This window comes from Argentina silus (genome assembly GCF_951799395.1).
Source record: "Argentina silus genome assembly, chromosome: 8".
In the NCBI taxonomy this organism is placed as follows: domain Eukaryota; kingdom Metazoa; phylum Chordata; class Actinopteri; order Argentiniformes; family Argentinidae; genus Argentina; species Argentina silus.
The window spans coordinates 2,073,889-2,098,417 of record NC_139662.1 but is presented as its reverse complement, the minus strand read 5'-3'; the positions used below and the strand labels follow the sequence as shown (position 1 = coordinate 2,098,417).

The 24,529-nt window shown below is 40.1% G+C and overlaps 3 protein-coding genes and 1 long non-coding RNA gene across 6 annotated transcripts in view; 3 read left to right on the top strand and 1 right to left on the bottom strand.

Moving 5' to 3' along the window:
- The window catches only part of LOC310808783 (uncharacterized protein), a 36,597-nt gene that overhangs the window by 6,931 nt on the left and 5,137 nt on the right, over positions 1-24,529 (bottom strand). Inside the window, exons 1-6 of one of the 3 annotated variants that reach the window (XM_083675864.1) lie at positions 21,797-21,929; positions 17,147-17,752; positions 9,842-9,991; positions 2,146-2,238; positions 1,934-2,045; positions 1,633-1,815 (exon numbers count right to left, since the gene is read on the bottom strand). In XM_083675864.1, the coding sequence (XP_083531990.1) occupies positions 1,633-1,815; positions 1,934-2,045; positions 2,146-2,238; positions 9,842-9,875 (422 nt within the window). In that variant the 5' untranslated portion in view covers positions 9,876-9,991; positions 17,147-17,752; positions 21,797-21,929. Of the gene's footprint in view, positions 1-1,632; positions 2,239-9,385; positions 9,992-14,035; positions 14,169-17,146; positions 17,753-21,796; positions 21,930-24,529 lie in introns of those variants that run through there. The other 2 variants (XR_014554376.1, XM_083675865.1) reach the window with 2 other exon arrangements.
- LOC310808779 (uncharacterized protein) lies at positions 5,772-7,578 on the top strand. Its single transcript, XM_083675860.1, has 3 exons — positions 5,772-6,057; positions 6,348-6,386; positions 6,843-7,578. Exons 2-3 carry the CDS (start codon positions 6,365-6,367, stop codon positions 7,328-7,330), a joined length of 510 nt encoding a protein of 169 aa, XP_083531986.1. The 5' UTR covers positions 5,772-6,057; positions 6,348-6,364; the 3' UTR covers positions 7,331-7,578.
- Positions 13,525-15,341, top strand: LOC310808787. The gene is made up of 3 exons (XR_014554381.1): positions 13,525-13,810; positions 14,101-14,139; positions 14,606-15,341. It is a non-coding gene; the product is annotated as an uncharacterized lncRNA (long non-coding RNA).
- On the top strand, positions 21,286-23,092 carry LOC310808778 (uncharacterized protein). The gene is made up of 3 exons (XM_083675859.1): positions 21,286-21,571; positions 21,862-21,900; positions 22,357-23,092. The coding sequence occupies exons 2-3, from the start codon at positions 21,879-21,881 to the stop codon at positions 22,842-22,844; spliced, it is 510 nt and encodes a 169-aa protein (XP_083531985.1). The 5' UTR covers positions 21,286-21,571; positions 21,862-21,878; the 3' UTR covers positions 22,845-23,092.

Below are 24,529 nucleotides of genomic sequence, written 5' to 3'. Positions count from 1 at the left end.
GCACGCACACACACACACACACACACACACACACACCACATTATACCAATACCAATCATATATGTCCTCTTCTCTGTCCTTCTCAAAAAGCATTGGAGGAGAATATCTAAGGGGAAGAATCTAGATTTCTCCGACAATGCATTTTGAGTCAAAGTTAAAAGGTATAGTATATGAGCGCCATCTATAGGGCTCAAGCTTTATTACAGTTTCCCTCTACTGCTGCCATGCCTGTTTGATTGTGAGAATCTGCCAGTCGCATAGCCATTGGCTTAATCGGTTTACCAACCAATTATCTCCCACAACAGTGCTTGCGCAACACACATTTCTTAGCCAATTTGCAGTCGTGCCATTCGCTGAATTTGATTGATTATTTTTAGATCAGTGAAGGCTTTGGTCAAGTAAAATGCTCATGTCTCACCACAGAGATTCAGTGGTACCTTATCAAGTTGTTCTCCACTCTTGGCCCAGCCAGATAATAATAATTATAATAATTATAATTATTAATATAATAATAATAATAAATTTAGCTAAGAGAACACACAAACATTACCATGATGTGTTTTGAGTGACTGATATAAAGTTTTGTTAGCGTTTCCTGTAATTTTGAAAAGTCTGAAATGCTCAGGATGTATTCTGTTGTGTTTTCAGTGTTGTACCAGACTTTAAACATCTTCTCCTCCAAAGCTGTTCTGCTTCGCTGCTTAGACCCGTACTAGTAAATACAGCTGCAAGTAGCGATGACGCTGGGTTCAAGCCTATTGCCCTTTTTGCCTTCTTTCAAATATAACACCCTCATTTTATGAGTCATTTATTATTTCAGAGGTCATCTAACTTAGCTACAGTTTTTCTCAATTGCTTAAGCACATTTCTTGAAAACAGTATTCAACTTTTCAAAACAAAAAACAGTTCTCCAAAACAGTTAACACATTTGCCAAAACAGCACATTTCTTTTCCAAAATGTACTATTTCTCTCAAAACTTAGAATACATGTCACAGGGATTCACCCTTGCAGCGTCTCTGGTATTTTGCAGTACATCAGTGGACATACCTAACTAGCCTGAGATGACATAACCGGCTATTTACAGTTAACTGATTGAACTGATTGAGACTCCTACTAAGTCTGCTCATATTTTGTTTACATTGCATAATATTTTGTTTACATTGCAAAACATCAGATAAATGAGCGACTGTTGTTGGCTAGCCTGCAGCCACCAGGCTCATCTCGCCAGCTCCTTGTAACAATGAGGAACAATACAAAGTCCCAAGTCCTGGTATTTTCCTTTGCTGGGAGTGCAAAGTTCAACACAGAAACTTCTGGGAATTTTAGTTTATTTTCCTTCAAAAGGTCAAATCGATAGTTCTATTTCAACAAAACTTCTTAAAGGCAGACTCTGGGATCTAATGTCAATTGGAAAAGAGTGGGCCGCGCTACCAGAGATCATTTCAAAATGGAGATTATCAAGAAACAAGAGGAGTCGGCATGCACATGCACGGTACACATGAGCTGACATCTAATGAGTGCCTACAGTTCATCCAAGCCTTGTATGCCAGCCTGTAGGAAGTTATGCTTTTAGTTAATTTGCAATCGGTTATTTTGTTATATTAAGCAAATGGGATTGTTGCTGTGTTTACCCATTGTGCCTCGGAAGTTGTGTGAGCAGCAGGTGACTGATTGTAATTCTTCTCTTCCTCCATTCAAGATACAGAAGACGTTGAGAGTAGAACTCAAGTGACATTATTTTGAAGTCTTCAACATGGTCCATGGAAACCATGAAGTGGTACATCTGATGTGGCTCAAACTCTATCATGAAAGGACTGGGCGCAATAAAGGTTTCTGTCAAGGTCAGCTTAAGTGAGTCATAAGATCTGATAAATCATTTGAATCATCAATTGAGGGACTTATCAACAACATAATAAACAAAATGTATCTCACCCAGACACCAACATGATGGATGTCTTGCTGATGTCTCCCTTTAGCTGAATGAATAACTGTGCCTCCAATGAGCAGTTTCTTTCAAAGTGCAACTCCAATAGAAATGGAGTGACTAAAAGAGGCACAAAATAGATCAATCAACTGTTTTGCCTTACCTGAAGTGACCTGAAACAACTGGAGCTCTTTCATAATATCTGTCAATGTGTCCTAACCACAGAATGGCCCAGTTGCACTGATGTCCAGGACAGCAGTGAGGGGCTGGAAGGGGATAGGACGATCTGGGGGCAGCCAGCTGATATCATAACCTTTGAGAGAGAGGGAGAGAGAATAACCAGGGTAATCATCTGCTGTCCATCATTCAGTATCCATTTCTAATGAGGCTAGTCCTGGTTTGAGACTTTCAGTTCTGCTTAAGAGTGTGTCAGCAATGGAGTGTATCAGCAATAGAAAACCAGAGAGTGGAAGTGAATCTCCAAAGGATATCCATCAAGGATATTGAAAGTGTGTGAAGAGTTCTGGTGTTCAGGTGATGGGATGGAAATATCAATCAGCATAATTCATGTACAAGCCAAGCCATAATAACATGACGACAAGGACAATAAAGGATAATAAAGTTGAATCTAATCTAATCTATAATTGTATCAAAAACTACAAAAACTGTATCAAATTTGGATAATGAATAGCGTGCTACTGTTCTTGTCGTTTTCTGGTTGCAACAAACAGCTTTAAATGGCAAAGGGCAAGAAAACCCTCGCTGGTTTTATTGCGGCACTGCATAACATCACTTCAAGATGCAGATGTTAGATCCTTGATGATCACTCAGTGGCATCTATAAGCCAACTACGAACCACTAAAAACACTACTTATAGGTTTGCAAAGTTACAGGTAACCTATATTCAATTAATTAGATGACCTCCTACCAATGCTTAAATGTTAAATGAAAGTTGCCACAAGACGTGCTGGAGACCCCAGGCCCGGGTACAGCTCAGAGTGATACCTGCCATGCATCTTACCTAACGTTGGCCCATCTACACTGCTCAGCAAATCATAACTCCAACTCAGACTTTAGTCATTATTGCTCTGCATACAACATCCCATCAACATGCCTCTTTCTTTCAATCCGCAGCCCACTATTTATACTACCAAAACATATTGCAGGAATATTGATAGTGATTCATTGCAAATCTAAATATCCATTTCATTGGTACATCAATATATCATCCAGTCATGACTACAGCTTATATTGCCACACAAATGAGTCCCAACTCAGTGTCTGCTGAGCGTTCATTGGTTGTTTTAGTTACAGTATTACTACATTTTAAAAAAGGGTGGATTTGCAAGCGTACATAACAACATTGAGACTTGAACTCCCAATTACAAAATTTGGTCCCATGAACTTTAATGTACATACATTCAAAGTTCATCCATAATTACAAATTTTGCTTAACGCAACCAAAAAAGACCTGATAAAATAAAATAAAATGTTGACTACTCAAAACAGAGTGAGATATGAGACCATCATACTGTAGCAGGGCCTGCAGAAGCCATCATACATATTTTTGGGGAATAAAAGAGCAACATCTAGACATAAGCTAAACAAACAAAAATACAAGAGAAGTCAACTCATAAACCATAACGGACAACGGTACGAGAAGCATCATTGTTATGGAGTCATTACGCGTATTAAAGGTTGTAGGGGGGGGTTTAACGATAACCATAACATTTTCAGGCATTCCGCAAAAGGTGACAAACATTAATTGTTTCTGTTGGTTACTTGAGGAAAAAACTGTCGTCTGATGGGAATATGAATAGTAAAAGCTGAAGCCAAAATTAAACATACAATAAGATCACACGACACCGCAACTATGGTAACAGCTCCTCTATTACAGCACCTCAACAGGCAATACAAAGTAGGACCAATCTTCGCACCAGCTCAAATTCAATCTTTCTAGTAGATGCCTATTCAACGACTAACATGACTAATGTTCCATCAGTCTCATTCTTAGGGTACATTTTTGCCAGAGAACAGACATCAGAAAACAAAGACAACTTCGACTTCTTACTATCCCAATTTGAGGGGTCAATAAGTTCAAGTTAATGAACATGCATAATACGCATATTACAGGTGGATACGTCATTTCTTAAAGTATATCAACACTCTGGCTTTCAGTACATTCAGTGTTACCTATTGTTACCTTTGAATTAAGAAAATAAGTTATACTCTACTATAAGGGGAGGTTAGCTCTTCAGGGGAAGATAGGAGAAAGGCAAAGAGAGGCATTACTGTGCCTATATATCTGACATTATACTTTTAGGAGATGTTTAGATGGTCAGCAGTAGGCTATAGGCCTACAATAGTGCAAACCCAGATTCACGTTTCATTTTGTTATTAACATTGTTTGCTTGAATGTCCTTCTGCAACACAGAGAAATATGGGTCATATGGAAAAGGCATCCATCTATACTATTCTTAGCCCCATTTTGAATGGAGATTGACAACTGAACTGAGACATCCATGTGGGGACCAGTTGAAGAAGTCATACAAACCAACAAAGGGTAAAGCCGAGCAATGACGACGTTAAACAATCTCTAAAACACTCCCAACAACTCGATTAAGCATGATGAAAAAAGATCAACAGACAATCCAATTGAATCCAATTCAATTGTTGCATTCAAGCAACAGAGGCACGTGAAATGTGCCTACTGGTGAGCTGAATTGGTCTATGATATCCATGATGATATGCCATTTAGTTAAACAAAACAGACCCCTCATAACCATACTCTTTCGCAATTAAATGTGCCTTTTCCCGAAAAACTGTCAAGATCTGATCAGAGGGCACCCTTAAGCCTAGTTTTTATGCAAGTACTAGACTAGAAATGGTGCATGTATGATTTAAATGTGATTTCATTATTTACATCCTGGGCTTGCTATTGTTCAGGTCACTCTCAAATTAAGCACTTATCCCTCATTGGAATGACAACACACACACACCTATGAACATATCCATTCATATATAATACATTCTGGATTTGGCTCACAAAAACTGGAAATAGATTAGCTTCAGATAAACTGTGTCCCCTAACGATGAAAAATGTACAGGTTGACAGATAATTCAACTACATCCTGATATGTAACTAGTTCTACCTGCATGGCCAGTGGCAACATTCCATGATGCATTTTTGCAGCTTGACTTCTCTATAAATGCTGTAGTTTCGGTGACCACAGAAACAAGTACTAGGCCTACACATATTCATCGAAGAACCAATTTGCTGGATACTTTCCACACACTAGACATAGACAGACAGACTACAAACAACCAGTAAGATATAGCCTAGCCTACATATTGAATGTCCAACAAAAGTCAAAATAAATGTCAGTTTCACAATGTTTTGCATATGCACTGTTACGCTTCACCATAGCTCAAAACTGAGATCATAACTAATGAACAGCAACATTTTATGGGGGGAGATTCAATGACAACCTATTGGCAGTTATTTCTGTAATAAAACATTAAAGGCATTATTCTCTGTAATATCACCCACTGCATGCTAGTTGGCTAGTTAATATCCCTCTCGACCAATGGGTGTAAAAATGAATTTCTGAATTAGTAGTGCACGTACACTTGCAGGCACACACACTCTCTCTCTCTTTCTTTCTTCACACACGCTGTCAAAACAGAAAGTACATTTCTCTAATTGGTGCATGTGGATATCTCTGTTTAGTCAGGTGACTTCTCAGAAAAGCCTGGTGTTCATGTAAAGAGGAGAAGGCCGATCCAGGATGTGTGTCCAGGAAGACCACCACCCCGCCCACCATCCACTCCACTATATAAACACTCACAAGGCAAGCATGTACAGGGAAGAAAAGGCACTCCATAGTTTGGTGGAGGTGCAGGCTGGAGGGTGAAACTTAAAAGACAGAAAGAGAGCAGATTGAAAGAGAGCAGATTGAAACAGAGCAGATGTAAACCTTGAAGAAGGCAGCTTGCTGGAGAAACGTTGGTTAAATAAATAAATAGCATCAGAGCAAGAGTGTGCAGCTCTCTTTCTATCTTTTAAGAAGAGCAACATACAACATATACACTGCCAAAGGACACCTGTCGACTCAAGACATCCATCACAAAGGTAGGCTAATACTGTCAACCACACCGCCTAAAAACGATGGCTTTCTTCATAGAGATATACTAAGTTAGTAAACGAAAATCAATTGTTATAGACAAAACATGAGGTAATACAGTACAATCTTTTTCAATGCTTGGCTTTTGGGAATTACCTATAGGCTAAGCAATGGGGAAATCTAAACTAATTCATACAATTTCAAAATATGAATTCAAAGTTGTACTGTCTTACGATTCTAGCTTCAGTCTGGGATGTTGATTCTTGATATAGTAAACCATTCCTCTTTGTCCCAACAGGTTTTCATTCCTCCAAGATGACAGATCTCACAGCCGAAGGTAAAATAAATAATCCAATCCAAGTTTATCATTCAAAACCTCCTTCTGGTATCACATTGCACTCCAAAATCAGTGTCAGATTTCAAAAGTAATCAATGTCAATATGGGTCCATGTCCCACACCATCAATTGTGTAGATTCAGCTATAACTCACATGAAATGAATCTGAAAGATTTGTACCAAATGATGTTGATAGACGGTGCACATCTTTCCCATTTGTTTGGGTTGAAGCACACAGCCGGATCAACAGACTGATAGGCCTTTTTGACATTACACTACCGTTAAGATTTGGAAGCATTTGACAAACTAGCAGTATTAAAACTAACCCTGTGCATGTTATCAAAACTGTAGGAAGAAACACAACTTGAAACAAGTATCTCTCTCTCTCCCTCCCTCCCTCCCTCTCTCTATCTCTCCCTTCCTCCCTCTCTCTCTCTCTCTCTCTCTTGTTTTGCAGGCCATGCAGTCGTGCGTGCGGGTGCCAATGTCACTGTTGGTGCACAGGGGGTCCTGGATGCTATAGATAACTTTGACCGGGACGGCAGCGCTTCAGCCACAGGAACATACTCAGGCACGGGCACCTTTTCTAATGGTTTTGAAAATAAAACAGGTCGGCGTATACCCAAGGCAGGTGTGTATGCGGCGACAGGAGTAGGCCTGGCCCGAGCTGAGTGGAGCGTGTTTGATGCAGAGGCCAAAGGACCCAACGCAAGTGCTGGTGCCGGTGTGTCACTGCTGGGTGCGAAAGCCATAGCCAAGGCAGAGATCGCCAGTGCCTCTGCGTCCGCTGGGCCGGTGAAGGCGACGGTGGGTCTCTCAGCGGACACTGGAGTTGGGATCGGGGTGGACGGGCTTGAGGCAAAATTTCTGGGTACCGGCTTCAAAATCGGCCCAACAGTTAACATTTCTCTGTTCGGTAGTGGGGTCGAGTTCAATCTCTGGTGATCAATGAGTTCAACTGCCCCTATAGACCACTACCAGTCTGTGCCTGGAGGTCCACTCTTTGTGATAATGAAAGTGCCTTCATAATTGAACTTGTTCAGTGGGAGACCATGTCCTCTCTCTCACACACACTCATTCCTTCATAGAGAGTAGGATGGCATTGAGTACAGTACTTTACTGATATGGCTTTTTATATAATCTGTGCTTTTTTAATGGACAATATTTGCAATAAATACCTTTATTACACCTTATTGGTAGATGTTCTTTTCTGTCGCAGCTGAAATCGACAATCATAATGGGTCAGCCATAACCTCTCTTTCTCACACACACACACACACACACACACACACACACACACACACACACACACACACACACACACACACACACACACACACACACACACACTTGCACGCACACACACTTGCACGCACACACACACACACACACACACACACACACCACATTATACCAATACCAATCATATATGTCCTCTTCTCTGTCCTTCTCAAAAAGCATTGGAGGAGAATATCTAAGGGGAAGAATCTAGATTTCTCCGACAATGCATTTTGAGTCAAAGTTAAAAGGTATAGTATATGAGCGCCATCTATAGGGCTCAAGCTTTATTACAGTTTCCCTCTGCTGCTGCCATGCCTGTTTGATTGTGAGAATCTGCCAGTCGCATAGCCATTGGCTTAATCGGTTTACCAACCAATTATCTCCCACAACAGTGCTTGCGCAACACACATTTCTTAGCCAATTTGCAGTCGTGCCATTCGCTGAATTTGATTGATTATTTTTAGATCAGTGAAGGCTTTGGTCAAGTAAAATGCTCATGTCTCACCACAGAGATTCAGTGGTACCTTATCAAGTTGTTCTCCACTCTTGGCCCAGCCAGATAATAATAATTATAATAATTATAATTATTAATATAATAATAATAATAAATTTAGCTAAGAGAACACACAAACATTACCATGATGTGTTTTGAGTGACTGATATAAAGTTTTGTTAGCGTTTCCTGTAATTTTGAAAAGTCTGAAATGCTCAGGATGTATTCTGTTGTGTTTTCAGTGTTGTACCAGACTTTAAACATCTTCTCCTCCAAAGCTGTTCTGCTTCGCTGCTTAGACCCGTACTAGTAAATACAGCTGCAAGTAGCGATGACGCTGGGTTCAAGCCTATTGCCCTTTTTGCCTTCTTTCAAATATAACACCCTCATTTTATGAGTCATTTATTATTTCAGAGGTCATCTAACTTAGCTACAGTTTTTCTCAATTGCTTAAGCACATTTCTTGAAAACAGTATTCAACTTTTCAAAACAAAAAACAGTTCTCCAAAACAGTTAACACATTTGCCAAAACAGCACATTTCTTTTCCAAAATGTACTATTTCTCTCAAAACTTAGAATACATGTCACAGGGATTCACCCTTGCAGCGTCTCTGGTATTTTGCAGTACATCAGTGGACATACCTAACTAGCCTGAGATGACATAACCGGCTATTTACAGTTAACTGATTGAACTGATTGAGACTCCTACTAAGTCTGCTCATATTTTGTTTACATTGCATAATATTTTGTTTACATTGCAAAACATCAGATAAATGAGCGACTGTTGTTGGCTAGCCTGCAGCCACCAGGCTCATCTCGCCAGCTCCTTGTAACAATGAGGAACAATACAAAGTCCCAAGTCCTGGTATTTTCCTTTGCTGGGAGTGCAAAGTTCAACACAGAAACTTCTGGGAATTTTAGTTTATTTTCCTTCAAAAGGTCAAATCGATAGTTCTATTTCAACAAAACTTCTTAAAGGCAGACTCTGGGATCTAATGTCAATTGGAAAAGAGTGGGCCGCGCTACCAGAGATCATTTCAAAATGGAGATTATCAAGAAACAAGAGGAGTCGGCATGCACATGCACGGTACACATGAGCTGACATCTAATGAGTGCCTACAGTTCATCCAAGCCTTGTATGCCAGCCTGTAGGAAGTTATGCTTTTAGTTAATTTGCAATCGGTTATTTTGTTATATTAAGCAAATGGGATTGTTGCTGTGTTTACCCATTGTGCCTCGGAAGTTGTGTGAGCAGCAGGTGACTGATTGTAATTCTTCTCTTCCTCCATTCAAGATACAGAAGACGTTGAGAGTAGAACTCAAGTGACATTATTTTGAAGTCTTCAACATGGTCCATGGAAACCATGAAGTGGTACATCTGATGTGGCTCAAACTCTATCATGAAAGGACTGGGCGCAATAAAGGTTTCTGTCAAGGTCAGCTTAAGTGAGTCATAAGATCTGATAAATCATTTGAATCATCAATTGAGGGACTTATCAACAACATAATAAACAAAATGTATCTCACCCAGACACCAACATGATGGATGTCTTGCTGATGTCTCCCTTTAGCTGAATGAATAACTGTGCCTCCAATGAGCAGTTTCTTTCAAAGTGCAACTCCAATAGAAATGGAGTGACTAAAAGAGGCACAAAATAGATCAATCAACTGTTTTGCCTTACCTGAAGTGACCTGAAACAACTGGAGCTCTTTCATAATATCTGTCAATGTGTCCTAACCACAGAATGGCCCAGTTGCACTGATGTCCAGGACAGCAGTGAGGGGCTGGAAGGGGATAGGACGATCTGGGGGCAGCCAGCTGATATCATAACCTTTGAGAGAGAGGGAGAGAGAATAACCAGGGTAATCATCTGCTGTCCATCATTCAGTATCCATTTCTAATGAGGCTAGTCCTGGTTTGAGACTTTCAGTTCTGCTTAAGAGTGTGTCAGCAATGGAGTGTATCAGCAATAGAAAACCAGAGAGTGGAAGTGAATCTCCAAAGGATATCCATCAAGGATATTGAAAGTGTGTGAAGAGTTCTGGTGTTCAGGTGATGGGATGGAAATATCAATCAGCATAATTCATGTACAAGCCAAGCCATAATAACATGACGACAAGGACAATAAAGGATAATAAAGTTGAATCTAATCTAATCTATAATTGTATCAAAAACTACAAAAACTGTATCAAATTTGGATAATGAATAGCGTGCTACTGTTCTTGTCGTTTTCTGGTTGCAACAAACAGCTTTAAATGGCAAAGGGCAAGAAAACCCTCGCTGGTTTTATTGCGGCACTGCATAACATCACTTCAAGATGCAGATGTTAGATCCTTGATGATCACTCAGTGGCATCTATAAGCCAACTACGAACCACTAAAAACACTACTTATAGGTTTGCAAAGTTACAGGTAACCTATATTCAATTAATTAGATGACCTCCTACCAATGCTTAAATGTTAAATGAAAGTTGCCACAAGACGTGCTGGAGACCCCAGGCCCGGGTACAGCTCAGAGTGATACCTGCCATGCATCTTACCTAACGTTGGCCCATCTACACTGCTCAGCAAATCATAACTCCAACTCAGACTTTAGTCATTATTGCTCTGCATACAACATCCCATCAACATGCCTCTTTCTTTCAATCCGCAGCCCACTATTTATACTACCAAAACATATTGCAGGAATATTGATAGTGATTCATTGCAAATCTAAATATCCATTTCATTGGTACATCAATATATCATCCAGTCATGACTACAGCTTATATTGCCACACAAATGAGTCCCAACTCAGTGTCTGCTGAGCGTTCATTGGTTGTTTTAGTTACAGTATTACTACATTTTAAAAAAGGGTGGATTTGCAAGCGTACATAACAACATTGAGACTTGAACTCCCAATTACAAAATTTGGTCCCATGAACTTTAATGTACATACATTCAAAGTTCATCCATAATTACAAATTTTGCTTAACGCAACCAAAAAAGACCTGATAAAATAAAATAAAATGTTGACTACTCAAAACAGAGTGAGATATGAGACCATCATACTGTAGCAGGGCCTGCAGAAGCCATCATACATATTTTTGGGGAATAAAAGAGCAACATCTAGACATAAGCTAAACAAACAAAAATACAAGAGAAGTCAACTCATAAACCATAACGGACAACGGTACGAGAAGCATCATTGTTATGGAGTCATTACGCGTATTAAAGGTTGTAGGGGGGGGTTTAACGATAACCATAACATTTTCAGGCATTCCGCAAAAGGTGACAAACATTAATTGTTTCTGTTGGTTACTTGAGGAAAAAACTGTCGTCTGATGGGAATATGAATAGTAAAAGCTGAAGCCAAAATTAAACATACAATAAGATCACACGACACCGCAACTATGGTAACAGCTCCTCTATTACAGCACCTCAACAGGCAATACAAAGTAGGACCAATCTTCGCACCAGCTCAAATTCAATCTTTCTAGTAGATGCCTATTCAACGACTAACATGACTAATGTTCCATCAGTCTCATTCTTAGGGTACATTTTTGCCAGAGAACAGACATCAGAAAACAAAGACAACTTCGACTTCTTACTATCCCAATTTGAGGGGTCAATAAGTTCAAGTTAATGAACATGCATAATACGCATATTACAGGTGGATACGTCATTTCTTAAAGTATATCAACACTCTGGCTTTCAGTACATTCAGTGTTACCTATTGTTACCTTTGAATTAAGAAAATAAGTTATACTCTACTATAAGGGGAGGTTAGCTCTTCAGGGGAAGATAGGAGAAAGGCAAAGAGAGGCATTACTGTGCCTATATATCTGACATTATACTTTTAGGAGATGTTTAGATGGTCAGCAGTAGGCTATAGGCCTACAATAGTGCAAACCCAGATTCACGTTTCATTTTGTTATTAACATTGTTTGCTTGAATGTCCTTCTGCAACACAGAGAAATATGGGTCATATGGAAAAGGCATCCATCTATACTATTCTTAGCCCCATTTTGAATGGAGATTGACAACTGAACTGAGACATCCATGTGGGGACCAGTTGAAGAAGTCATACAAACCAACAAAGGGTAAAGCCGAGCAATGACGACGTTAAACAATCTCTAAAACACTCCCAACAACTCGATTAAGCATGATGAAAAAAGATCAACAGACAATCCAATTGAATCCAATTCAATTGTTGCATTCAAGCAACAGAGGCACGTGAAATGTGCCTACTGGTGAGCTGAATTGGTCTATGATATCCATGATGATATGCCATTTAGTTAAACAAAACAGACCCCTCATAACCATACTCTTTCGCAATTAAATGTGCCTTTTCCCGAAAAACTGTCAAGATCTGATCAGAGGGCACCCTTAAGCCTAGTTTTTATGCAAGTACTAGACTAGAAATGGTGCATGTATGATTTAAATGTGATTTCATTATTTACATCCTGGGCTTGCTATTGTTCAGGTCACTCTCAAATTAAGCACTTATCCCTCATTGGAATGACAACACACACACACCTATGAACATATCCATTCATATATAATACATTCTGGATTTGGCTCACAAAAACTGGAAATAGATTAGCTTCAGATAAACTGTGTCCCCTAACGATGAAAAATGTACAGGTTGACAGATAATTCAACTACATCCTGATATGTAACTAGTTCTACCTGCATGGCCAGTGGCAACATTCCATGATGCATTTTTGCAGCTTGACTTCTCTATAAATGCTGTAGTTTCGGTGACCACAGAAACAAGTACTAGGCCTACACATATTCATCGAAGAACCAATTTGCTGGATACTTTCCACACACTAGACATAGACAGACAGACTACAAACAACCAGTAAGATATAGCCTAGCCTACATATTGAATGTCCAACAAAAGTCAAAATAAATGTCAGTTTCACAATGTTTTGCATATGCACTGTTACGCTTCACCATAGCTCAAAACTGAGATCATAACTAATGAACAGCAACATTTTATGGGGGGAGATTCAATGACAACCTATTGGCAGTTATTTCTGTAATAAAACATTAAAGGCATTATTCTCTGTAATATCACCCACTGCATGCTAGTTGGCTAGTTAATATCCCTCTCGACCAATGGGTGTAAAAATGAATTTCTGAATTAGTAGTGCACGTACACTTGCAGGCACACACACTCTCTCTCTCTTTCTTTCTTCACACACGCTGTCAAAACAGAAAGTACATTTCTCTAATTGGTGCATGTGGATATCTCTGTTTAGTCAGGTGACTTCTCAGAAAAGCCTGGTGTTCATGTAAAGAGGAGAAGGCCGATCCAGGATGTGTGTCCAGGAAGACCACCACCCCGCCCACCATCCACTCCACTATATAAACACTCACAAGGCAAGCATGTACAGGGAAGAAAAGGCACTCCATAGTTTGGTGGAGGTGCAGGCTGGAGGGTGAAACTTAAAAGACAGAAAGAGAGCAGATTGAAAGAGAGCAGATTGAAACAGAGCAGATGTAAACCTTGAAGAAGGCAGCTTGCTGGAGAAACGTTGGTTAAATAAATAAATAGCATCAGAGCAAGAGTGTGCAGCTCTCTTTCTATCTTTTAAGAAGAGCAACATACAACATATACACTGCCAAAGGACACCTGTCGACTCAAGACATCCATCACAAAGGTAGGCTAATACTGTCAACCACACCGCCTAAAAACGATGGCTTTCTTCATAGAGATATACTAAGTTAGTAAACGAAAATCAATTGTTATAGACAAAACATGAGGTAATACAGTACAATCTTTTTCAATGCTTGGCTTTTGGGAATTACCTATAGGCTAAGCAATGGGGAAATCTAAACTAATTCATACAATTTCAAAATATGAATTCAAAGTTGTACTGTCTTACGATTCTAGCTTCAGTCTGGGATGTTGATTCTTGATATAGTAAACCATTCCTCTTTGTCCCAACAGGTTTTCATTCCTCCAAGATGACAGATCTCACAGCCGAAGGTAAAATAAATAATCCAATCCAAGTTTATCATTCAAAACCTCCTTCTGGTATCACATTGCACTCCAAAATCAGTGTCAGATTTCAAAAGTAATCAATGTCAATATGGGTCCATGTCCCACACCATCAATTGTGTAGATTCAGCTATAACTCACATGAAATGAATCTGAAAGATTTGTACCAAATGATGTTGATAGACGGTGCACATCTTTCCCATTTGTTTGGGTTGAAGCACACAGCCGGATCAACAGACTGATAGGCCTTTTTGACATTACACTACCGTTAAGATTTGGAAGCATTTGACAAACTAGCAGTATTAAAACTAACCCTGTGCATGTTATCAAAACTGTAGGAAGAAACACAACTTGAAACAAGTATCTCTCTCTCTCCCTCCCTCCCTCTCTCTCTCTATCTCTCCCTTCCTCCCTCTCTCTCTCTCTCTCTCTCTCTCTCTCTCTTGTTTTGCAGGCCATGCAGTCGTGCGTGCGGGTGCCAATGTCACTGTTGGTGCACAGGGGGTCCTGGATGCTATAGATAACTTTGACCGGGACGGCAGCGCTTCAGCCACAGGAACATACTCAGGCACGGGCACCTTTTCTAATGGTTTTGAAAATAAAACAGGTCGGCGTATACCCAAGGCAGGTGTGTATGCGGCGACAGGAGTAGGCCTGGCCCGAGCTGAGTGGAGCGTGTTTGATGCAGAGGCCAAAGGACCCAACGCAAGTGCTGGTGCCGGTGTGTCACTGCTGGGTGCGAAAGCCATAGCCAAGGCAGAGATCGCCAGTGCCTCTGCGTCCGCTGGGCCGGTGAAGGCGACGGTGGGTCTCTCAGCGGACACTGGAGTTGGGATCGGGGTGGACGGGCTTGAGGCAAAATTTCTGGGTACCGGCTTCAAAATCGGCCCAACAGTTAACATTTCTCTGTTCGGTAGTGGGGTCGAGTTCAATCTCTGGTGATCAATGAGTTCAACTGCCCCTATAGACCACTACCAGTCTGTGCCTGGAGGTCCACTCTTTGTGATAATGAAAGTGCCTTCATAATTGAACTTGTTCAGTGGGAGACCATGTCCTCTCTCTCACACACACTCATTCCTTCATAGAGAGTAGGATGGCATTGAGTACAGTACTTTACTGATATGGCTTTTTATATAATCTGTGCTTTTTTAATGGACAATATTTGCAATAAATACCTTTATTACACCTTATTGGTAGATGTTCTTTTCTGTCGCAGCTGAAATCGACAATCATAATGGGTCAGCCATAACCTCTCTTTCTCACACACACACACACACACACACACACACACACACACACACACACACACACACACACACACACACACACACACACACACACACACTTGCACGCACACACACTTGCACGCACACACACACACACACACACACACACACACCACATTATACCAATACCAATCATATATGTCCTCTTCTCTGTCCTTCTCAAAAAGCATTGGAGGAGAATATCTAAGGGGAAGAATCTAGATTTCTCCGACAATGCATTTTGAGTCAAAGTTAAAAGGTATAGTATATGAGCGCCATCTATAGGGCTCAAGCTTTATTACAGTTTCCCTCTACTGCTGCCATGCCTGTTTGATTGTGAGAATCTGCCAGTCGCATAGCCATTGGCTTAATCGGTTTACCAACCAATTATCTCCCACAACAGTGCTTGCGCAACACACATTTCTTAGCCAATTTGCAGTCGTGCCATTCGCTGAATTTGATTGATTATTTTTAGATCAGTGAAGGCTTTGGTCAAGTAAAATGCTCATGTCTCACCACAGAGATTCAGTGGTACCTTATCAAGTTGTTCTCCACTCTTGGCCCAGCCAGATAATAATAATTATAATAATTATAATTATTAATATAATAATAATAATAAATTTAGCTAAGAGAACACACAAACATTACCATGATGTGTTTTGAGTGACTGATATAAAGTTTTGTTAGCGTTTCCTGTAATTTTGAAAAGTCTGAAATGCTCAGGATGTATTCTGTTGTGTTTTCAGTGTTGTACCAGACTTTAAACATCTTCTCCTCCAAAGCTGTTCTGCTTCGCTGCTTAGACCCGTACTAGTAAATACAGCTGCAAGTAGCGATGACGCTGGGTTCAAGCCTATTGCCCTTTTTGCCTTCTTTCAAATATAACACCCTCATTTTATGAGTCATTTATTATTTCAGAGGTCATCTAACTTAGCTACAGTTTTTCTCAATTGCTTAAGCACATTTCTTGAAAACAGTATTCAACTTTTCAAAACAAAAAACAGTTCTCCAAAACAGTTAACACATTTGCCAAAACAGCACATTTCTTTTCCAAAATGTACTATTTCTCTCAAAACTTAGAATACATGTCACAGGGATTCACCCTTGCAGCGTCTCTGGTATTTTGCAGTACATCAGTGGACATACCTAACTAGCCTGAGATGACATAACCGGCTATTTACAGTTAACTGATTGAACTGATTGAGACTCCTACTAAGTCTGCTCATATTTTGTTTACATTGCATAATATTTTGTTTACATTGCAAAACATCAGATAAATGAGCGACTGTTGTTGGCTAGCCTGCAGCCACCAGGCTCATCTCGCCAGCTCCTTGTAACAATGAGGAACAATACAAAGTCCCAAGTCCTGGTATTTTCCTTTGCTGGGAGTGCAAAGTTCAACACAGAAACTTCTGGGAATTTTAGTTTATTTTCCTTCAAAAGGTCAAATCGATAGTTCTATTTCAACAAAACTTCTTAAAGGCAGACTCTGGGATCTAATGTCAATTGGAAAAGAGTGGGCCGCGCTACCAGAGATCATTTCAAAATGGAGATTATCAAGAAACAAGAGGAGTCGGCATGCACATGCACGGTACACATGAGCTGACATCTAATGAGTGCCTACAGTTCATCCAAGCCTTGTATGCCAGCCTGTAGGAAGTTATGCTTTTAGTTAATTTGCAATCGGTTATTTTGTTATATTAAGCAAATGGGATTGTTGCTGTGTTTACCCATTGTGCCTCGGAAGTTGTGTGAGCAGCAGGTGACTGATTGTAATTCTTCTCTTCCTCCATTCAAGATACAGAAGACGTTGAGAGTAGAACTCAAGTGACATTATTTTGAAGTCTTCAACATGGTCCATGGAAACCATGAAGTGGTACATCTGATGTGGCTCAAACTCTATCATGAAAGGACTGGGCGCAATAAAGGTTTCTGTCAAGGTCAGCTTAAGTGAGTCATAAGATCTGATAAATCATTTGAATCATCAATTGAGGGACTTATCAACAACATAATAAACAAAATGTATCTCACCCAGACACCAACATGATGGATGTCTTGCTGATGTCTCCCTTTAGCTGAATGAATAACTGTGCCTCCAATGAGCAGTTTCTTTCAAAGTGCAACTCCAATAGAAATGGAGTGACTAAAAGAGGCACAAAATAGATCAATCAACTGTTTTGCCTTACCTGAAGTGACCTGAAACAACTGGAGCTCTTTCATAATATCTGTCAATGTGTCCTAACCACAGAATGGCCCAGTTGCACTGATGTCCAGGACAGCAGTGAGGGGCTGGAAGGGGATAGGACGATCTGGGGGCAGCCAGCTGATATCATAACCTTTGAGAGAGAGGGAGAGAGAATAACCAGGGTAATCATCTGCTGTCCATCATTCAGTATCCATTTCTAATGAGGCTAGTCCTGGTTTGAGACTTTCAGTTCTGCTTAAGAGTGTGTCAGCAATGGAGTGTATCAGCAATAGAAAACCAGAGAGTGGAAGTGAATCTCCAAAGGATATCCATCAAGGATATTGAAAGTGTGTGAAGAGTTCTGGTGTTCAGGTGATGGGATGGAAATATCAATCAGCATAATTCATGTACAAGCCAAGCCATAATAACATGACGACAAGGACAATAAAGGATAATAAAGTTGAATCTAATCTAATCTATAATTGTATCAAAAACTACAAAAACTGTATCAAATTTGGATAATGAATAGCGTGCTACTGTTCTTGTCGTTTTCTGGTTGCAACAAACAGCTTTAAATGGCAAAGGGCAAGAAAACCCTCGCTGGTTTTATTGCGGCACTGCATAACATCACTTCAAGATGCAGATGTTAGATCCTTGATGATCACTCAGTGGCATCTATAAGCCAACTACGAACCACTAAAAACACTACTTATAGGTTTGCAAAGTTACAGGTAACCTATATTCAATTAATTAGATGACCTCCTACCAATGCTTAAATGTTAAATGAAAGTTGCCACAAGACGTGCTGGAGACCCCAGGCCCGGGTACAGCTCAGAGTGATACCTGCCATGCATCTTACCTAACGTTGGCCCATCTACACTGCTCAGCAAATCATAACTCCAACTCAGACTTTAGTCATTATTGCTCTGCATACAACATCCCATCAACATGCCTCTTTCTTTCAATCCGCAGCCCACTATTTATACTACCAAAACATATTGCAGGAATATTGATAGTGATTCATTGCAAATCTAAATATCCATTTCATTGGTACATCAATATATCATCCAGTCATGACTACAGCTTATATTGCCACACAAATGAGTCCCAACTCAGTGTCTGCTGAGCGTTCATTGGTTGTTTTAGTTACAGTATTACTACATTTTAAAAAAGGGTGGATTTGCAAGCGTACATAACAACATTGAGACTTGAACTCCCAATTACAAAATTTGGTCCCATGAACTTTAATGTACATACATTCAAAGTTCATCCATAATTACAAATTTTGCTTAACGCAACCAAAAAAGACCTGATAAAATAAAATAAAATGTTGACTACTCAAAACAGAGTGAGATATGAGACCATCATACTGTAGCAGGGCCTGCAGAAGCCATCATACATATTTTTGGGGAATAAAAGAGCAACATCTAGACATAAGCTAAACAAACAAAAATACAAGAGAAGTCAACTCATAAACCATAACGGACAACGGTACGAGAAGCATCATTGTTATGGAGTCATTACGCGTATTAAAGGTTGTAGGGGGGGGTTTAACGATAACCATAACATTTTCAGGCATTCCGCAAAAGGTGACAAACATTAATTGTTTCTGTTGGTTACTTGAGGAAAAAACTGTCGTCTGATGGGAATATGAATAGTAAAAGCTGAAGCCAAAATTAAACATACAATAAGATCACACGACACCGCAACTATGGTAACAGCTCCTCTATTACAGCACCTCAACAGGCAATACAAAGTAGGACCAATCTTCGCACCAGCTCAAATTCAATCTTTCTAGTAGATGCCTATTCAACGACTAACATGACTAATGTTCCATCAGTCTCATTCTTAGGGTACATTTTTGCCAGAGAACAGACATCAGAAAACAAAGACAACTTCGACTTCTTACTATCCCAATTTGAGGGGTCAATAAGTTCAAGTTAATGAACATGCATAATACGCATATTACAGGTGGATACGTCATTTCTTAAAGTATATCAACACTCTGGCTTTCAGTACATTCAGTGTTACCTATTGTTACCTTTGAATTAAGAAAATAAGTTATACTCTACTATAAGGGGAGGTTAGCTCTTCAGGGGAAGATAGGAGAAAGGCAAAGAGAGGCATTACTGTGCCTATATATCTGACATTATACTTTTAGGAGATGTTTAGATGGTCAGCAGTAGGCTATAGGCCTACAATAGTGCAAACCCAGATTCACGTTTCATTTTGTTATTAACATTGTTTGCTTGAATGTCCTTCTGCAACACAGAGAAATATGGGTCATATGGAAAAGGCATCCATCTATACTATTCTTAGCCCCATTTTGAATGGAGATTGACAACTGAACTGAGACATCCATGTGGGGACCAGTTGAAGAAGTCATACAAACCAACAAAGGGTAAAGCCGAGCAATGACGACGTTAAACAATCTCTAAAACACTCCCAACAACTCGATTAAGCATGATGAAAAAAGATCAACAGACAATCCAATTGAATCCAATTCAATTGTTGCATTCAAGCAACAGAGGCACGTGAAATGTGCCTACTGGTGAGCTGAATTGGTCTATGATATCCATGATGATATGCCATTTAGTTAAACAAAACAGACCCCTCATAACCATACTCTTTCGCAATTAAATGTGCCTTTTCCCGAAAAACTGTCAAGATCTGATCAGAGGGCACCCTTAAGCCTAGTTTTTATGCAAGTACTAGACTAGAAATGGTGCATGTATGATTTAAATGTGATTTCATTATTTACATCCTGGGCTTGCTATTGTTCAGGTCACTCTCAAATTAAGCACTTATCCCTCATTGGAATGACAACACACACACACCTATGAACATATCCATTCATATATAATACATTCTGGATTTGGCTCACAAAAACTGGAAATAGATTAGCTTCAGATAAACTGTGTCCCCTAACGATGAAAAATGTACAGGTTGACAGATAATTCAACTACATCCTGATATGTAACTAGTTCTACCTGCATGGCCAGTGGCAACATTCCATGATGCATTTTTGCAGCTTGACTTCTCTATAAATGCTGTAGTTTCGGTGACCACAGAAACAAGTACTAGGCCTACACATATTCATCGAAGAACCAATTTGCTGGATACTTTCCACACACTAGAGATAGACAGACAGACTACAAACAACCAGTAAGATATAGCCTAGCCTACATATTGAATGGCCAACAAAAGTCAAAATAAATGTCAGTTTCACAATGTTTTGCATATGCACTGTTACGCTTCACCATAGCTCAAAACTGAGATCATAACTAATGAACAGCAACATTTTATGGGGGGAGATTCAATGACAACCTATTGGCAGTTATTTCTGTAATAAAACATTAAAGGCATTATTCTCTGTAATATCACCCACTGCATGCTAGTTGGCTAGTTAATATCCCTCTCGACCAATGGGTGTAAAAATGAATTTCTGAATTAGTAGTGCACGTACACTTGCAGGCACACACACTCTCTCTCTCTTTCTTTCTTCACACACGCTGTCAAAACAGAAAGTACATTTCTCTAATTGGTGCATGTGGATATCTCTGTTTAGTCAGGTGACTTCTCAGAAAAGCCTGGTGTTCATGTAAAGAGGAGAAGGCCGATCCAGGATGTGTGTCCAGGAAGACCACCACCCCGCCCACCATCCACTCCACTATATAAACACTCACAAGGCAAGCATGTACAGGGAAGAAAAGGCACTCCATAGTTTGGTGGAGGTGCAGGCTGGAGGGTGAAACTTAAAAGACAGAAAGAGAGCAGATTGAAAGAGAGCAGATTGAAACAGAGCAGATGTAAACCTTGAAGAAGGCAGCTTGCTGGAGAAACGTTGGTTAAATAAATAAATAGCATCAGAGCAAGAGTGTGCAGCTCTCTTTCTATCTTTTAAGAAGAGCAACATACAACATATACACTGCCAAAGGACACCTGTCGACTCAAGACATCCATCACAAAGGTAGGCTAATACTGTCAACCACACCGCCTAAAAACGATGGCTTTCTTCATAGAGATATACTAAGTTAGTAAACGAAAATCAATTGTTATAGACAAAACATGAGGTAATACAGTACAATCTTTTTCAATGCTTGGCTTTTGGGAATTACCTATAGGCTAAGCAATGGGGAAATCTAAACTAATTCATACAATTTCAAAATATGAATTCAAAGTTGTACTGTCTTACGATTCTAGCTTCAGTCTGGGATGTTGATTCTTGATATAGTAAACCATTCCTCTTTGTCCCAACAGGTTTTCATTCCTCCAAGATGACAGATCTCACAGCCGAAGGTAAAATAAATAATCCAATCCAAGTTTATCATTCAAAACCTCCTTCTGGTATCACATTGCACTCCAAAATCAGTGTCAGATTTCAAAAGTAATCAATGTCAATATGGGTCCATGTCCCACACCATCAATTGTGTAGATTCAGCTATAACTCACATGAAATGAATCTGAAAGATTTGTACCAAATGATGTTGATAGACGGTGCACATCTTTCCCATTTGTTTGGGTTGAAGCACACAGCCGGATCAACAGACTGATAGGCCTTTTTGACATTACACTACCGTTAAGATTTGGAAGCATTTGACAAACTAGCAGTATTAAAACTAACCCTGTGCATGTTATCAAAACTGTAGGAAGAAACACAACTTGAAACAAGTATCTCTCTCTCTCCCTCCCTCCCTCCCTCTCTCTATCTCTCCCTTCCTCCCTCTCTCTCTCTCTCTCTCTCTTGTTTTGCAGGCCATGCAGTCGTGCGTGCGGGTGCCAATGTCACTGTTGGTGCACAGGGGGTCCTGGATGCTATAGATAACTTTGACCGGGACGGCAGCGCTTCAGCCACAGGAACATACTCAGGCACGGGCACCTTTTCTAATGGTTTTGAAAATAAAACAGGTCGGCGTATACCCAAGGCAGGTGTGTATGCGGCGACAGGAGTAGGCCTGGCCCGAGCTGAGTGGAGCGTGTTTGATGCAGAGGCCAAAGGACCCAACGCAAGTGCTGGTGCCGGTGTGTCACTGCTGGGTGCGAAAGCCATAGCCAAGGCAGAGATCGCCAGTGCCTCTGCGTCCGCTGGGCCGGTGAAGGCGACGGTGGGTCTCTCAGCGGACACTGGAGTTGGGATCGGGGTGGACGGGCTTGAGGCAAAATTTCTGGGTACCGGCTTCAAAATCGGCCCAACAGTTAACATTTCTCTGTTCGGTAGTGGGGTCGAGTTCAATCTCTGGTGATCAATGAGTTCAACTGCCCCTATAGACCACTACCAGTCTGTGCCTGGAGGTCCACTCTTTGTGATAATGAAAGTGCCTTCATAATTGAACTTGTTCAGTGGGAGACCATGTCCTCTCTCTCACACACACTCATTCCTTCATAGAGAGTAGGATGGCATTGAGTACAGTACTTTACTGATATGGCTTTTTATATAATCTGTGCTTTTTTAATGGACAATATTTGCAATAAATACCTTTATTACACCTTATTGGTAGATGTTCTTTTCTGTCGCAGCTGAAATCGACAATCATAATGGGTCAGCCATAACCTCTCTTTCTCACACACACACACACACACACACACACACACACACACACACACACACACACACACACACACACACACACACTTGCACGCACACACACTTGCACGCACACACACACACACACACACACACACACACCACATTATACCAATACCAATCATATATGTCCTCTTCTCTGTCCTTCTCAAAAAGCATTGGAGGAGAATATCTAAGGGGAAGAATCTAGATTTCTCCGACAATGCATTTTGAGTCAAAGTTAAAAGGTATAGTATATGAGCGCCATCTATAGGGCTCAAGCTTTATTACAGTTTCCCTCTGCTGCTGCCATGCCTGTTTGATTGTGAGAATCTGCCAGTCGCATAGCCATTGGCTTAATCGGTTTACCAACCAATTATCTCCCACAACAGTGCTTGCGCAACACACATTTCTTAGCCAATTTGCAGTCGTGCCATTCGCTGAATTTGATTGATTATTTTTAGATCAGTGAAGGCTTTGGTCAAGTAAAATGCTCATGTCTCACCACAGATATTCAGTGGTACCTTATCAAGTTGTTCTCCACTCTTGGCCCAGCCAGATAATAATAATTATAATAATTATAATTATTAATATAATAATAATAATAAATTTAGCTAAGAGAACACACAAACATTACCATGATGTGTTTTGAGTGACTGATATAAAGTTTTGTTAGCGTTTCCTGTAATTTTGAAAAGTCTGAAATGCTCAGGATGTATTCTGTTGTGTTTTCAGTGTTGTACCAGACTTTAAACATCTTCTCCTCCAAAGCTGTTCTGCTTCGCTGCTTAGACCCGTACTAGTAAATACAGCTGCAAGTAGCGATGACGCTGGGTTCAAGCCTATTGCCCTTTTTGCCTTCTTTCAAATATAACACCCTCATTTTATGAGTCATTTATTATTTCAGAGGTCATCTAACTTAGCTACAGTTTTTCTCAATTGCTTAAGCACATTTCTTGAAAACAGTATTCAACTTTTCAAAACAAAAAACAGTTCTCCAAAACAGTTAACACATTTGCCAAAACAGCACATTTCTTTTCCAAAATGTACTATTTCTCTCAAAACTTAGAATACATGTCACAGGGATTCACCCTTGCAGCGTCTCTGGTATTTTGCAGTACATCAGTGGACATACCTAACTAGCCTGAGATGACATAACCGGCTATTTACAGTTAACTGATTGAACTGATTGAGACTCCTACTAAGTCTGCTCATATTTTGTTTACATTGCATAATATTTTGTTTACATTGCAAAACATCAGATAAATGAGCGACTGTTGTTGGCTAGCCTGCAGCCACCAGGCTCATCTCGCCAGCTCCTTGTAACAATGAGGAACAATACAAAGTCCCAAGTCCTGGTATTTT

What these genes read in the sequence shown, in the direction of transcription:
- LOC310808779 (XM_083675860.1), top strand. Translation starts at nt 6,365, where the DNA reads ATGACAGATCTCACAGCCGAAG. An exon ending in GACAGATCTCACAGCCGAAG is followed by an intron (nt 6,387 to 6,842) that starts GTAAAATAAATA and finishes CTTGTTTTGCAG; the next exon opens with GCCATGCAGTCGTGCGTGCG.
- LOC310808778 (XM_083675859.1), top strand. Translation starts at nt 21,879, where the DNA reads ATGACAGATCTCACAGCCGAAG. An exon ending in GACAGATCTCACAGCCGAAG is followed by an intron (nt 21,901 to 22,356) that starts GTAAAATAAATA and finishes CTTGTTTTGCAG; the next exon opens with GCCATGCAGTCGTGCGTGCG.